Here is a 16,303-nt window from a genome sequence, read left to right as displayed (position 1 = left end):
ACTACTCATACTAGGGCCTTCATCTGGGTCAGAATTTTCCCCAGGACCCAATTCGGACTGTGCACTTTTTCTTTTCAAATATTTATCCATCGCTGTCACACCCAAAGCATTACGAATTCTATTGTTTGAATGGCAACAGGTAGATACACAGGTTAATTAGCTACCTGCTGCCATCTAGTGGAAGAGTATTTAATTGTTCTGCCTGTCACTACAGGTCGCTGGCGTAGACAAACTAAGACAAATTATTTGCAGCAAATAAATAATTTTCGGACCAATTAAGTGAAATTGAATAATTTCCCATGGTACTGGTGATGATCTCTCACGGCACGCTAATGTGCTGCAGCACAGTGGTTGGGAATCACTGTTCTACCTCAGCTGCTACCTCAAAATCTTCTGGCACCTCTTCATTGTCATTGGACCTCTCTGAAGCCAATAGAACATCCAACTATCCATTATCTGTAACCGTTTATCCTGTGCAGGGTCGCGGGCAAGCTGGAGCCTATCCCAGCTGACTATAGGCGAGAGGCGGGGTACACCCTGGACAAGTTGCCAGATCATCGCAGGGCTGACACATAGACACAGACAACCATTCAAACCTATGGACAATTTAGAGCCACTAATTAACCTAACCTGCATGTCTTTGTACTGTTGGGGAAACCCATGCAGACACGGGGAGAACAGGCAAACTCCATACAGAAAGGCCCCCGTCAGCCGCTGGGCTTGAACCCAGAACCTTCTTGCTGTGAGGCAACAGTGCTAACCACTACACCACCATGCCGCCCCAATAAAACATCTTTTACTCAATTCCCTACCTTACTCCTGGTCTCATCTGCCTCATTTCCTGAATCCAAGTAGTCAATATCGGATAGTTTTCCATTTATCAGAAGTTCCAGAAAGTCTGTGATTTTATACTCTAAAAGTCTCATCTCATCTCATTATCTCTAGCTGCTTTATCCTGTTCTACAGGGTCGCAGGCAAGCTGGAGCCTATCCCAGCTGACTACGGGCGAAAGGCGGGGTACACCCTGGACAAGTCGCCAGGTCATCACAGGGCTGACACATAGACACAGACAACCATTCACACTCACATTCACACCTACGGTCAATTTAGAGTCACCAGTTAACCTAACCTGCATGTCTTTGGACTGTGGGGGAAACCGGAGCACCCGGAGGAAACCCACGCGGACACGGGGAGAACATGCAAACTCCGCACAGAAAGGCCCTCGCCGGCCCCGGGGCTCGAACCCGGACCTTCTTGCTGTGAGGCGACAGCGCTAACCACTACACCACCGTGCCGCCCCTTACTCTAAAAGTACATTATAAAAAATTAATTTGATGATTAACATATTGTCAAACTACATATTAGCTCTGAAATGCTTACAGAAATTCACAACCTCGTATATTAACACTAAATCAAGTTCGTGCTTGATAGTTTTTCAGGACCTGATGGACATTAAACTTTTTAAAAAAATCCTGTGCTTTACAGCTTGGAAATGTCTTCAAATTAACTTTAAGTACAATCACTTGATAAGATTAAAAGATTATATTTAGTGGGCTAGAATGCAGAATGGCGGACCTGAAACATCTGGGTTTTTCTGGTCATGTGACGCGAGATCTCAGACAGGCTCCGTTGGTAAGGCTGAATTAGAAATGGGTGAAGTACACGAATATACTGAGTTTTCCTCCATTTTTTTTAATTTTTACCTTTCAGTTTTGGGGGGTTTGTAGGTTCTCCCCAAAAGTGAACACAACCCATTTTTTTTTTCCATTTTACATTTCAATTTTGGGGGTTCTCCCCCAAAGTATGCGTGAATTTCTAAACAAATATGGCAGCGGGCGGCACGGTGGTGTAGTGGTTAGCGCTGTCGCCTCACAGCAAGAAGGTCCGGGTTCGAGCCCCGTGGCCGGCGAGGGCCTTTCTGTGCGGAGTTTGCATGTTCTCCCCGTGTCCGCGTGGGTTTCCTCCGGGTGCTCCGGTTTCCCCCACAGTCCAAAGACATGCAGGTTAGGTTAACTGGTGACTCTAAATTGAGCGTAGGTGTGAATGTGAGTGTGAATGGTTGTCTGTGTCTATGTGTCAGCCCTGTGATGACCTGGCGACTTGTCCAGGGTGTACCCCGCCTTTCGCCCGTAGTCAGCTGGGATAGGCTCCAGCTTGCCTGCAACCCTGTAGAACAGGCTAAAGCAGCTAGAGATGATGAGATGAGATGAGAAATGGGTGAAGTACACAAATATACCGAGTTAGGGGTTAGTGTAGGGTTGGGGTAGGGTTAGGGGTTAATGTAGGGTTAGGGGTTGGGGTTAGTGTAGGGTTAGGGGTTGGGGTTAAAAACCAGTTTGTCTAGTCATATGACATGAGATGTCAGGCGAGATCTCAGACAGTCTCGTTCAAAATGGCGACTGGAAAAACGAGCTCTTACTTGGATCTGCTATTCTGCAGTAGCTCCTATTTAGTGCAAATATATTAGGCTAGCATAGGCATACATTAATATTTGAAAGGTGCTTGCTCCTCCTCCTGTCCACATGGTGAGCCATGCTTGTCTCGTGTGCTGGCGGAAAACTTTGAGAGCAAGTTACAGGTCATAACTTCATTGTGATTGGTTCCTGATTATCCAATCAGTGACCTAAGCATTATTCAAATTGAAAGGGAAAAAAAACCCCATGCATTTTTATTGGATTAAACCAATGTCCATTCCAGTGAACGCAGGGTCTGAAGGGGTTAAACTAACTTTCTTCCTGAACTTTTTCAGACACCAAACAGGAAAAACATGGCTATACTTCTCTAATATTTTAACTTTTTTTAAAATTAATTTATTAATTCCATTTAGAGCCAAGGTGACATTGTTTATACTTTTTTTTTGTACGTTTTAGATTGAGAAAAGAAACACATTAAGATAAACATTGTAAACAATACAATTAGATTTTATTGATTTATTTAATGTATAACACGATTTAATGCAAGTGGCCCGTTAATTATAAGTAGTCAGAAGTCCTCAGGAATAAACTCCTCAGGATATTAATATTTTCTCACACATCTGTAAAGCAGCTGCTCACATGTTCGGTGCACGAGGCAACGATGCACAGTTTATTGATCTTTATTTATTTATTTTTACTATTAATGTGCTTTTCTTTAACATTCAATATGACACCCATCTTAACTGTTATTTGCTGAATGATGGTCAGGTTGATGAATGTCACACCGGTGTGGTTCTCCTCATGGTGGCGCTGCTGCTCAGAGACGGGAGCACGCCGCACTTCTCCTCCTCGTGCTGCACACTGTGGCTGTGCGCGTGAAAGGCGAGCCCGTTCTCCGCTTTGATGTAGTGAGCGTGTGTGAGCGCGGTGGTGGGCGTGGCTGGAGCGTAACGGAGCGAACGGAGTGCGACCTCGTCGTTGCTCTTGCGGCCGGTGCATGGTGAGCGCGGGAGAGAGTGCATGTGGCTGCGGTAGCGCGAGCGGTAGCTGGACGACCGGCTGCTCTGGAACGATGCGCGCATGCGGTTCCGAGGCGCTTGGCGGAAGGTGCGCGTGCGGTGCGAGTCGATGAACAGGTGCACCGTGAGCGCGCCCACCGTCTCCGCCATGATGAAGGAAAGCGCACCACAGTAGAAGCTCCAGCCGTACCAGTGACTCCGCTTCGACTCGCTCTGATTCGGATCTCCGGCATTGGCAGAAATGTACACAATGATCCCGATAATGTTACTGAGACCTGGACCACACACAGAGAGGAAAGTAGTTGTGTAAAGGAAAAAAGCAACAACAGAGCAAATGAAAGAAAACGTAGAGTGATTGTGAAACATAAACAGCTCCCCTGTGGTCTCCTGCTATAGCGTTTCTCAGCAGTTGCTATAGTGATGGTTGCTATGGTGTTGCGAGGATAAAGTCCATTACTGTCCCTTTAGTGCTACACCGGCTTGTCACTGGGGCAGTACCCTCTAAGGTACTTATTTGTTCCCAATCAATCAGTATATAAAGGGTACAAATAAGTACCTTTTTGGCCCTATAAAGGTGCACATAGTCAGAGGTGGACAAAGTCCCCGACTTCATTACTTAAGTCAAAGTACAGATCCCACTGGTCAAATGTTACTCCGATACAAGTGAAAGTTCTCCAGTTAAATTTTTACTTAAGTTAAAGTACTGAAGAAGTACTTGCTTTTAAAAATACTCAAGTATTAAAAGTACATTTTCTGTCAACGTATCGTTGTATCATTGCCACAACCTAACGCCCCTGAAGCGACTGACTGGATTATTTTGTGAATTCACAAAATGAACGCATGCTGTGCCGTCATGGTGGTTTAACATTAAGCTAGCTAGCCAGTGAAACTCCACCTGACATGCTAGCAAACTCTTTTCAAACTCATATTGGGTAGCTAACGCTACTAGAAAAAAAAAAGATTTCTACATTCTGTTTATTTGGCAAGATTATGCTAAAACATATTTCCAAAAGGACTTCAGATAAGTTAGCGTTATTCATGTTAGCGTAACTCTGTGTTTACATGCTAACTAACAGTGTCCAAGTTAACTAGCTATGTGTAAACGTTAGCTGTGGACAAGGCTACGGCAACTTGGCGGGCAAATCCATAGAAAGTCATGTGACTAACCAGACTGCATAGCTATTGCAACGTTATCGCTAGCTCTAAAAGCACAGACAACTTCATTACAAGCTTTGTCTTGGAATAAAACTTTTACAGACTTCAATATGCTCCCGCGGGTTGGACGGCGAGTTTTTGTAGGCCGTGATGTGGTTCGTTTTAGGCAAACAAAGCAAACATTTAAAACAAAACGAATCTTTAATCCTTTCAGAAAATTGAAACATGGGTTCATGGGCCATGAGTGCATTCATTCCCCAGAAGAACCGCCTCCTTCCATTCTGCCATCAACTGATGGTGTTAAATAACGCTGCTGAGAAATCACTGAACTTGATTTTATACAGTCTATGGACGTGACGTGACCCTAGTGATTACTGATCGGCTGTCTCAGCGTCACCTGCGAAAAACCCAATCACGTTTTAGAAAAGAAAAGAAAAAAACATCCACTTTCAAAGCTGCTTCATAGCAACGAGGAGCAGTATAGAAATGTAGTGGAGTGAAAAGTACGATATTTGTCTTTCAAATGTAGTGTTTCCAACAAAAAATACTGTAATACTCAAAGTACAGATACTCAAAAAGTGAGTAAACATACTTCATTACTGTCCACCTCTGCACATAGAGTTCCAGTAATGAGCCCTGGGGGTTACATGAGTATAAGGGTTCGTCTTAGAAACTGGTCTCTCATTTGGGACATTATGGTCAAAAAATAAATTTTCTAATTTTACTATTTTTTTTGCATTTACCGAACACTGAGTGTTTCTTTTGTCGTGTTTAATAAGAATAAAGATCGCATCTTGCTTTATCTGGCCTCCGCTGTGGAACATTTTTTTGATTACAATTCAAATGCTTTTGTAAAATAGATTTCCATATAAAATAACTCCATCATGAAGAATTAAAGCCCCTCCTTCACAGAGTGAAAATATTGAATAAATTTCCTCTTTTTGATTGCTTGGAGGCGGCACGGTGGTGTAGTGGTTAGCGCTGTCGCCTCACAGCAAGAAGGTCCTGGTTCGAGCCCCGTGGCCGGCGAGGGCCTTTCTGTGCGGAGTTTGCATGTTCTCCCCGTGTCCGCGTGGGTTTCCTCCGGGTGCTCCGGTTTCCCCCACAGTCCAAAGACATGCAGGTTAGGTTAACTGGTGACTCTAAATTGAGCGTAGGTGTGAATGTGAGTGTGAATGGTTGTCTGTGTCTATGTGTCAGCCCTGTGATGACCTGGCGACTTGTCCAGGGTGTACCCCGCCTTTCGCCCGTAGTCAGCTGGGATAGGCTCCAGCTTGCCTGCGACCCTGTAGAAGGATAAAGCAGCTAGAGATAATGAGATGAGATGAGATGATTGCTTGGGTTAAAAATGCCAAGTTATGATGACTGAATTGATTATTCACTTAAATATGAATAACATGATACAGTTTGGGGATTTGATATGGCGGAATAGGACACAACGGAAAAATCAAGAACACACTGGAAAGATGAGAATAACGGCGGCGGTAAAAGAACAGCGACTGTACCGGCTGAAGGTCGCGCGGGTCTCTGCTGCGGCGCGCGAGCAACGGGACATCACTACTGCACCGGACGGAGCGCGAGGCGGGGGCGGGACAAAATGACTGGCCGGAGATTCTATCAAAAGTTCGCTCTAAATTGACCATGGTTGCAAAATATCGGCCAAAAATACGCAAACACTACAAGATATGAAAGTAAGATGAAAAAGAAACATTCTATTGCCTTATACTGCAAGACTAAAACAAAATAAAACTGTCAAAACTCACCTTTTCAGTGATAACGTCCGAACAGATCACCCGCGTAACAGAAAGACCGCAAATGGAAGCACGATCAACTTCTAACTGCTGGAGTGGAAAATTCCATTCTACACATGCAAATTGTTAATGTGTGTCCTTCCCCGCACACAAATAACACGCTACGGTAAAAAATAGACCACAACTCATTTTATAGCTCAGAAATTCACACAAGACCAGCTACCATCGGAACATATTCTGTAAGAAACATATTCTATACCGAACTTTCAGCTTTCGTTTTAAAAAACAAAGTTGCAGATTTATAACTAAATTTTTATATGGCGTAGTGATTTTAAGTTGGTGAGGTCGTGACCTTGACCCTGAGGCTTTCCGTTTAGATCAAAACACACGATCGTATTGGTTTTGGGTCTGCGGAAAACGGAGTTATGACGGTGATCAAATATTCTGCGTGATGTTTTATTACGGTTATGATTATTCTGTGAGCGCACCAATCCTTAGGTGGATAAAGTTACAACTTAAAATACAATTAGTAGGGCTGTCAAACGATTAAAGTTTTTAATCGCGATTAACTACATAATTTTATGAGATTAATGTAGTTAATCGCGATTAATCGCAAAAAAATCTTTAAACATCTGTTTAAATTGTACTCAAATACATTTCTACATCAGAGCAAACATTTGAATATATGCTCTGATGCTCCATGTCAATTATATTCAGACCCTCCAGGATTTTGCGATGTTGCGATTTGCAACTTCAACGCAAATTCAACCAATCCCCGCGAATTCAGGGCGGTGTTGCAATTATATCCAATCACCGCAACTTTCCCGCAGATTTGACCAATCATTGGCGTCGTCTTGAGGTGACGTCGACAAACTACCTTCCGCCTTACTTTCAGTGTTGCCAGATTGGGCGGTTTCCAAGTGCATTTTGGCGGGTTTTCAACATATTTTGGGCTGGATTTTTGCCAAAATGGTATTTTATTTTCCATTGTTTAGGCAGCTTCAGCATCATACTGTGAGATTCTGTTCAAATTTGTTTTTTTTTCTTCTATGAAGCCTGAGCCATTTATTTTATTAGTTTATAATTATTGTTTAATTTAATCTTCAGGAGAGACTGCCTGCACACAGTACTAGTATTAATAGTTTTTTTCTTACATGAAAGCTGAGGCATTTATATTATATTTTAAGGTAACTTCATGTTGTGCTGTGAGGTTCTCTGCACTTTAACTTTTGAACCAACAGGTGCATTTGGATAAGTTAAGCCTATTTTTCTGCATTTTTGTAGTCCTGGTCATCTTTTATATTGGTAAAGTTGTTTATAGGACCATTTCTCAGTGTCTCTGATTTTTTAATCAATAGTTTTTCAGTAATAACTTAATATTTAACATATCACTCAATTTTAATCACAAAAAGAGAAAATCACAACAATTTCTCGCAACTTTCACTTCCTCCCGCAATGTAATCGCAACAAAAACCTAAAAAACACCACAACTTTCATTGCAATTTTTTGGAAAACCCCGCAACATCAGACATTTTAGCCCGCAACAATCACAAAAAAGGCCCGCGGAATCCTGGGGGGACTGTGTAAGGCTCATCTTCTCTATGATAGACAATATATAGGCCTAAATGCACAAATATTTGGCATTCGGGTTTTGATATTAGATCTAGGCATGCAGCATATTCTTTCCAATGTAGCCTATCAGACATCTGTTGGGCATACTGTAGGCTATGTGCAAAATACGATTTGGAGAAATAACAGACTATATTTTTTTTCTCAACTGTAATGGCTGCAAGCTACACTTCGAAGAGCAAAGAGGAAGTAGTTTGACTCCTGCAAGTTCATTCAAGTGAAGCAGTAGGCTATTTGGAAATCGCTAGGCTACCTACAATCTACAGGTGGAGAAAAGGGAATGTGCACATTCCCGATCGTAGCCCATCAGATATCGACACATTTCACCCGGTAAAGTGCAAGTAAACGGAACTCGCACCGCATCGCATATGCAGACTACAATTTAACCGACCATGTTGCGGGTTTATCTGACAAGTTGTAGAGCTACGTTTTACCACAAAGTTAATGTTATAACTAGCTTTATTTTGCATGCTAGTCACCCGTGAAAATCTGCATTGTTCCTTACCAAGATGAGCCCAATTCACTGTTGTTTAAATACCCTGTGATAACGCCGTCATTTTTTAAAATCGCGATCAAATTAAATTGCGTTAACGCACTAATAACGCGTTAACTTCGACAGCCCTAACAATTAGTGATAACTGTAGACTTTTCAGTGGACTACAACCTTTTTAAGGGAATGCGATGTAGTCGACCATTTATCACAGGTCAAGCCGCCATTTTTCCACAAATTTGCAGAATTTTTGCCAAATTTTGAATATTCACATCAAAGATTTAGTTTTATCTGTATTATTTCTTTCATCATTTTATTTCAAATTCAAACCAACATCACCATACTGCACCTTAGGGGATAGAAATGGACTCCTACTGTACCCCTATTTCTGACGGTGCAGTTGCTGTGGTGTTCTGGGTGATTGTTATAGCGTTGCTATGCAGTTACTAGGCTGTTCCAGATGGTTGTTATGGTATGCCATGCAGTTTATAGTGGCAGACCTGCCAACCTTTACGCATTTTGCGTAGCAGATACGCATTTAGACATCAAACTACGCTGCTACGATTTAACACTTCAAAATACGCAAAAAGCCATTGATGGCTTTGAGTTCAAAGTAGAGCCCTGCACTCCCGCGGGACCCAACGCAAAGCAGTGCGGCGCGGGGCAAATTTTGAAAGCTCATTGCGGGCGGGAGGGGGAGGTGATAAGCTGCAGTCCCGCTAACTAAAAACGTGTTTAAAATAAAATTCATAAATTATTAATTTATGTCTATCATATATAATTTGTGCTGGATATTTTATTTGGCATAATAAAAACATTTTAAGATGCCTAAATTTGCGGACGTGGTCTAATCTCGCGTACGTTTCCGATTCCTTTCCGCTCTTCCGTGTTTGAGATCTCCGATCGTGGCAGAAGAGCAGAGCTCCTCTAGTGAAGCTCACAGTGCTTCAGAAGTGCTGCTTTAAAAAGAAAGTGGGAGTGCGAGTGCGCAAAGTGAGAGCTGTCAAAGCGAGAGCTGTCAATCATGAGCGCATGCAGCGCTCAACTTGGAATGTGTCAGCAGAATGTCAGAGTCTAAACAATAAACTTACAATAAACCTAACAATGCCACCTATAAATACACAACATGTAGATCTACATAACGTTATCTGTGCCATCTCACAGCAGTTTGCTTAGCTATTTTTAATCAGGGCAAATAGCCTTATAGCCAAAACTAGTATATGATGCTTTAATTTATGGAGATGCCTTTTGTTTACACGTGATTTCCAAATGAGGGGTATTGCAATTTTATATTAGTCTAAATGAACATCTACACCAAGTTGCAAGCATCAGGGGAAGATTATGGACGCACCAAATTTGGCTTAACGGTCATTTAATGGTGAAATGCCGTTCGCACTGTCAGCCAACTTCGGGTTGTTTCTCCGAATTCCGACAATAAACGAGACCATCCGAACACATCTGAAAACATCGTGGTTTGAACTGTGTTGGTTCAAATCAACTTGGTTCAGACCAAGTTGGTACTACAGCTTTGGGAAACAGTCGTTTGTTGGATGTTAGTTAGTTCAAACTTGCATCGTACCATATTGGTTTAATGCTAACTTGGTTGGTTGTTTGGGAAACGCACCCCTGAACGTGAGCTGTAGATATTTATGCTCAAATCCACTCAAAGTAGGGGGCGGGGCACCATCACGCTGTGTCTTTAAATTATATTAATTTCTTATAGGCCTACTTGTATTTCCTAGAATGTAAATGTGAGGAGTGACATATAAGCTATGTACAATATTCTTAATATCCACTGTAGATTTTGGTAGGTGTGTTGGGTATCTCTGTAAAGCCTCAGCTGCGCATGCCGCCTGGCAACGCGCACCCTCGCTACGTGCGCTAGGTGAAGGATCGGTCAGTGGAGAGCTCAGATAAGCTCAGCATGTTTAATTCCCCAAGCCAATGACAAGAACTTTCGTGAGAAATAACGCGAACGTCTGCATCATGCGGGATTTGCGGGTGAGAGCGGGACAAAATATGGCGGGCGGGAGCGGGACTGAAAATCATAATTCTTTGCAGGAGCGGGACTGAAAATTCTGTCCCGCGCAGACCTCTAGAAAGATCTTTAATATTCCGGTTCAACTGTCTGTGCATTCGCGCACTAGGCAACTCGTCTATGGGTGTAACCGCATTGACCAGCAACCTGTAGAGAAAAGAAGACTTCGACCAATCACAGCGCTAGTTTTAAACTCTTCAAATAGGCCTAGGCTATGAGGCGAAGCGGAGAGCCGAGGAGCCGTCAAAACGAAAGTAACGACATTGATTTTCATCCCTCTCGGTCGAGCTTCATACTGTGACTGGTTTTACAAGGGAGGACGATGCTAAACACAGTTTCGAAGGTAAATGGGCAGGGCAAGGGTATTGTGAATAAAGCAAGGACAACCGTTCTAACGTCAGAGTTCAAAGCACAGTGTTCCGCCTTATCTGAAGGAAATATTTGTTCCAGCTTGTTTTGATATTTGACCCAGGCTTCTCAATCCAAAAAATATTGCATAGGCTAAAGTGAAAATGTAGTAGCCTACTGACGTTTCCATCCAGTCAACCGATAGACGCGTTAAAATCATCTGAACTAGGCTACTCGTGCATGTGAGATTCAATGAGCAGCGCATGAAGTGTTTTCACGTAAGTGCGTGTAGTGGATGATGTGTGTTTTGTGTATGTGCGTGCCTTGCAGTTAATAATACACATGACGTCAGATGAGGATACTGACAGATGGCCCTTTTCCACTACCCTTTTTCAGCTCACTTCAGCTCGCTTCAGCTCACTTCAGCCCGACACGGCTCGCGTTTCGACTACCAAAAACCAGCACGACTCAGCTCGCTTCAGCCCTGCTTAGCCCCTAAAACTCGCACCGTTTTGGAGTGGGGCTGAAGCGAGCCAAGCCGTGCCGAGTGAGGCTGGGGGCGTGAGCAGACACTCCCCTGTGCACTGATTGGTGAGGAGGAGTGTCCTCACATGCCCACACACGCCCCGCGAGCGTGCTGGGATCTGTCAACACCGCAAACCCGGAAGGAGAAGAATTACGAATTACGAGAATTTCTGAAGCCTTATGCGCCTCGCCTCATCTATACGCTCTTGCCAGTATCTGTCCGCGTTGTTGGTGACAACAAGCCACAGCATCAAGACCAGCAACACTAACGACGCCATGTCCTCCATGTTTATTGTTTACTATTCGGGGCGTGAGACTACCGCTTAAAAGATCACTGATGTCACTGTTTGCGCTGCTTAACGACATCACCTGACGTCCACCCACTTTCGCTAACTCCACCCACTTCCAGCCAGCACGGTTCAGCGCGGTTGTAGTCGAAATGCAACTCCAACAGCCCCACTCAGCTCAACTCAGCACGGCACGGCTCAGCCCGACTCAGCCGCGTTTGTAGTGGAAAAGCGGCAAGAGAGAGGTTAGCAAATCTAAAAAGAAGCGAGTCTATGCCCCTCAGAAGTTCCTAACGAAGGATCAAGATCAATGGCCATGCCTCCGCCCCCTAAACTGCCTAATCATGCGTTTTGCACAGTGTGCAATTATGATTTTGACATTAGCCATCAAGGAAATACAGGTAATAATATTGCTAACATAGAAATGCTTGCATTTATATACATGGGCCATTATTTTTTTCCAAATTAGGCCAGGTCAGTGAATATTATAAAGGCTATGTTATTGGATAGGCCAGAGTAGCCTATAATTTATTTTCAGTAAGTTTTTCTGTAAGTGTGGTTATCAGTTTGCATTTACTAAATATTAATATTGAAAAAAATATATTTATATAGGTACTCTGGAATATTCACTTTCGATGTTTAGTGTAGCGAGGAGCAACAGAATCTCTTTTATGGTCAAAACTAAATTTATGAAAAAAGGATTTAGTGTGTGTGTGTGTGTGTGTGTGTTTTGCAGACTGCCGGCGTCTGTTTTAAAAGACATAGGCTATAGCCCTTTGGTTTTTCTGTTATCTATACAATATAATGCTAAATGTCAAAAGGGACATAGCATGCTATTTGGGATTCTTTGTTGTTTATAATTCCCAATGTATTTAAGACACAATATGCCAAAGGCAGTACATTTATCCCTTATCTTTAAGTTTAAGGTCTGTATAAAGGACATATTTTTGGGGCACAGTTGCCTTGTGCCAAATGTCTTGGTGAAAGCATTGGAAATATATTCATGCCTTTTCATTAAGAGTTCTTGTTTTCTTCATAGTCTGCTTGTATGTTGAATAACTAGATATGGTGGTGAGTGGGAACTCTGTGCTTAGTAATACATTGTTCACATGCTCCCTCATTACAATCAATACTGATCAGCAAATGTGCCTGACCTCACGCCGTGCTGCGCTGCACCGCCACGATAAGTTGCTACTCAAAATTTTTTTCCAAGGTTGGCAGGTATGTAGTGGTAGCAAACTGTTTTTGTATGATTTTGTTTATTGTTTAAGACTTGCCATTTGAACCATCCATCAATCCATCCATCTATCTAATGGAAACGTACCGGCAGAGACGAAGAATATTCCTGCGCTCAGGATGACGTTGTGGCGATTTTTGTAGAACTCACTGGCAGCAACACACACTCCACCAACAAACAGCAGCCCAACACTCATGATGGGGAAAAGACTGGAGGCACGTACTGCTCCTGACACACACACACACACACACACACACACACACACTCCATTGGCATAACATTTTTTTTTTAAATAAAAGCTGCAGATTTGTGCAATACTGGTGTGTGTGTTTGTTTTCAAGCACTCACGGAGCAAGTATTCTGCTGCATCTTGTTCATATTCAGCATCTTCTGGGAAATGATCAATGTTTTTACACACACCTGTAAACAGACCTTAAACACACACACACTTGAATTAATAAATTTGAAATTTATTCAAACCGCTTGGGAATATTCTATATGTAAAGAATAAAACACTTTAGGGGCATGTTGTTACAGGAAAATAATCAACAACTGTGTGGTGTGAAGTTAATGTTATAGGTTCCCATTTACTATAACCGCACATCTCACAGGTGGTTTTTTTCCTCTTATCCCACAACAATCTGACAATGATTGATTGATTACTTTTTTATTTATTAAAGAACATTTAAAAAAATCTATTTATAGTTACATTTGTGTGGAATGTTGGTGAAGCAAGTTCGTTCCCGTTTTCGCTTACATCATAGGATGTCTTGAACTTTAATAAATCAACATTAGAATTGTGACTAAATTGCTGTGGTTTCATTGCTGCATAAAACGCAATAACACACTAGGGGGACATGCTGTTGTAGGAAAATAATCAGCGTCACTCTGCAGGATAACGGTACGTCCACGTCATCCCCTTTGTCCATCATTAATCCTTTTCCTATAACAGCACAACTCAGTGTTTTTTTTTCCTTATATAATTTCACATTTTGTGTTTTGTAAATAAAGAAAGCGTTTTGTTGGGTTCGCTTTTTAAATTCTACAGAGTTGCTTTAACGTGAATTTACAGCCTCGTCAGTGTTGAAGCGAGCGCTGTCGTATCGATGTCCTTTTAACAGCCAGAATGCTTCATTACACTTTCCATTAAAGGCAGTGATGTAGGTCAGAGACTGCAAGAGATGGGTCGAAGGGACACTTCCTGTTTCCTCAAGGTGAAAAAACAAACAAAAAAAAACAGTTTTAACCCAGAATCTGAAATTTCACTATCAGGAACTGTTTAACTTCTACATAATATATATTATATCTCAAACAAGATTTTCTAAACACTTACCTGTATTGCTAGATAATCTGAGATTTAGTAGTGTTATGAAAGCACGGTGGTGGTAGCATCAAATTGTTAACTATTTTACACAACGAATAATGCAAACACTTTTTATTAAAACCTTACAAGCTCTTGAGCGTAGAATGATCTTCCTCTTCTTTTGGCTGCTCCCGATTAGGGGTCGCCACAGCGGATCTTTCGTCTCCATTGCTCCCTGTTTTCCGCATCCTTCTCTACCACACCTGCCACTTTCATGTCCTCTCTGACCACATCCATGTATCTCCTCTTTGGCCTTCCTCGTTTTCGTTTGCCTGGCAGCTCCATCCTCAACATTCTCCTTCCAACATGCTCTGCATCTCTTCTCAGGATGTGCCCATACCATCTCAGTCTCATCTCTCTTAGCTTAATTCCCAAGCTCTCCACATGTGCTGTCCCTCTGATGTGCTTGTTCCTTATCCTGTCCAACCTCCCATCGCAAACCTTAACATCCTCAACTCCGCCACCTCCAACTTTGCCTCCTGCCTCTTCGTTAAGGGTACGGTCTCCAATCCATACATCACAGCTGGTCTCACTACTGTCTTATACATCTTACCTTTCACTTTTGCTGGGACTTTCCTATCACAAATGATTCCCAAAATCCTTCTCCAACTGCTCCACCCTGCCTGCACTCACTTTCTCACCTCACTATCGCAGCCCCCATTTTCCTGCACAGTTGACCCCCAGGTACTTGAATTCACCAACTTTCTTTACGTCTACTCCTTGCATCTTCACTACACTCTCATCCCCATTCTCATTGATGCACATGTATTCTGTTTTGCTTCTGTTCATCTTCATTCCTCTTCGTTCCAATGCATACCTCCATCTCTCCAAACCCAACTCCACCTCCTTTCTACTTTCACCACATATCGCAATATCATCCGCAAACATCATGTTCCATGGTGACTCTTGCCTCACTTCGTCCGTCAAGCTATCCATCACTATGGCAAACAAGCAAGGACTCAAAGCAGATCCTTGATGGAGTCCCACCTTCACCTTCATATTGAGCATAGAATGATAACAACCTAAATTCCCACTTTAGATCTTCATGGCCTCATGTCAAGTCGTGCAGTTTATAACTTTAAGAGCTAATAAATACTGATTGAACAAGTTAAATAGTAACACGTTTTCAGTCAAGGGTGCTCGCTCAACCAGAGCAAGAGGATTCTCTTGACAGAAGTAAAATGCTTTATTCCTGCAAACGTGTAAAAGACCTCTTGTACAAAAAGTTGTTTTATGCTTACCTTCCATACAGCACTGACGCCAGAGACCCGAATGTGTAAGAACCTCTTCGTTCTTTTGGCTCGTCTCGTTATCGCCCGTGCTCTCGGTGCGACACACTCCGGGCGAGTAAAGCCAATAATCTGTTCCTACTGCGATGGTCATGAGGCTGAAAGCAGTGAAAGCTCCAGCTGTAGTGATGAGCATCTGTGCTCCACGGTTGCACGGCCTCATCGTTCTTCCATCTCACGAATCCCTAAACTTTTCAGATAACGATCCGAGATGGGGCGTAAACAAGAATCACATCGTCGTTGATTTGACACTGGGAGGCTAAAGTCAGATTTGGTGACTTTCTTCAAGAAGCGCTCGCTGACATGGACTTATTTTTGCTTCAGCAGTGAAATGCAAGATCCATTTTAGATGAACAATGAAGTCCTGAGATCTGCTCTTCATTTAAAAGTTCACCAGGGTTGTGTTCGCATTCCCGTATGCCAGTGTGTTATCTGGTCATGGAGTCTAGAACGACTGCCCCTTTTGTGACGGATCAATATTATGAATGAAACAACCCCTGTGTGGAGGAGAGTCAATGAAGCTTCCCTGAAACGACTCTAATGGAACCTGCGCTGTTCTGGGAGAGAGTGGATTATAAATGATTCCAGTATAAAGGTGTAGATGAGTAAAGATGAAGTAAAGACAGTACAGTAGTGAGTGAGTTTATAGGGTGTTGAGTGGCCTGTATTCAGAGTCAGTATTTATCTGGGGAAAGTTCCATGTATTCAGAGTCGGGTTATGCGCCTGCTTCCTGGGTGTGGCATTCAGATTATGCAAA

At 42.7% G+C, this 16,303-nt stretch overlaps 1 protein-coding gene across 1 annotated transcript; it reads right to left on the bottom strand.

Annotated features, from left to right (window-relative positions):
• Positions 1–3,193: 3,193 nt before the first annotated feature.
• Positions 3,194–15,708, bottom strand: cacng3a (calcium channel, voltage-dependent, gamma subunit 3a). Its single transcript, XM_060899445.1, has 4 exons — positions 15,498–15,708; positions 13,242–13,325; positions 12,981–13,121; positions 3,194–3,708 (listed from the first exon to the last, which is right to left on the bottom strand). The coding sequence occupies exons 1-4, from the start codon at positions 15,706–15,708 to the stop codon at positions 3,194–3,196; spliced, it is 951 nt and encodes a 316-aa protein (XP_060755428.1).
• Between the last annotated feature and the right edge of the window lie 595 nt (positions 15,709–16,303).

Source organism: Neoarius graeffei, chromosome 18, assembly GCF_027579695.1.
Source record: "Neoarius graeffei isolate fNeoGra1 chromosome 18, fNeoGra1.pri, whole genome shotgun sequence".
Taxonomy (NCBI): Eukaryota; Metazoa; Chordata; class Actinopteri; order Siluriformes; family Ariidae; genus Neoarius; species Neoarius graeffei.
Note: the sequence above shows the minus strand (reverse complement) of the source record. Positions and strands in the feature narration are given on the sequence as shown.

What these genes read in the sequence shown, in the direction of transcription:
- cacng3a (XM_060899445.1), bottom strand. Translation starts at nt 15,708, where the DNA reads ATGAGGCCGTGCAACCGTGGAGCACAGATGCTCATCACTACAGCTGGA. An exon ending in GCGTCAGTGCTGTATGGAAG is followed by an intron (nt 13,326 to 15,497) that starts GTAAGCATAAAA and finishes TGTGTGTTTAAG; the next exon opens with GTCTGTTTACAGGTGTGTGT. An exon ending in AATATTCTTCGTCTCTGCCG is followed by an intron (nt 3,709 to 12,980) that starts GTACGTTTCCAT and finishes TGTGTGGTCCAG; the next exon opens with GTCTCAGTAACATTATCGGG.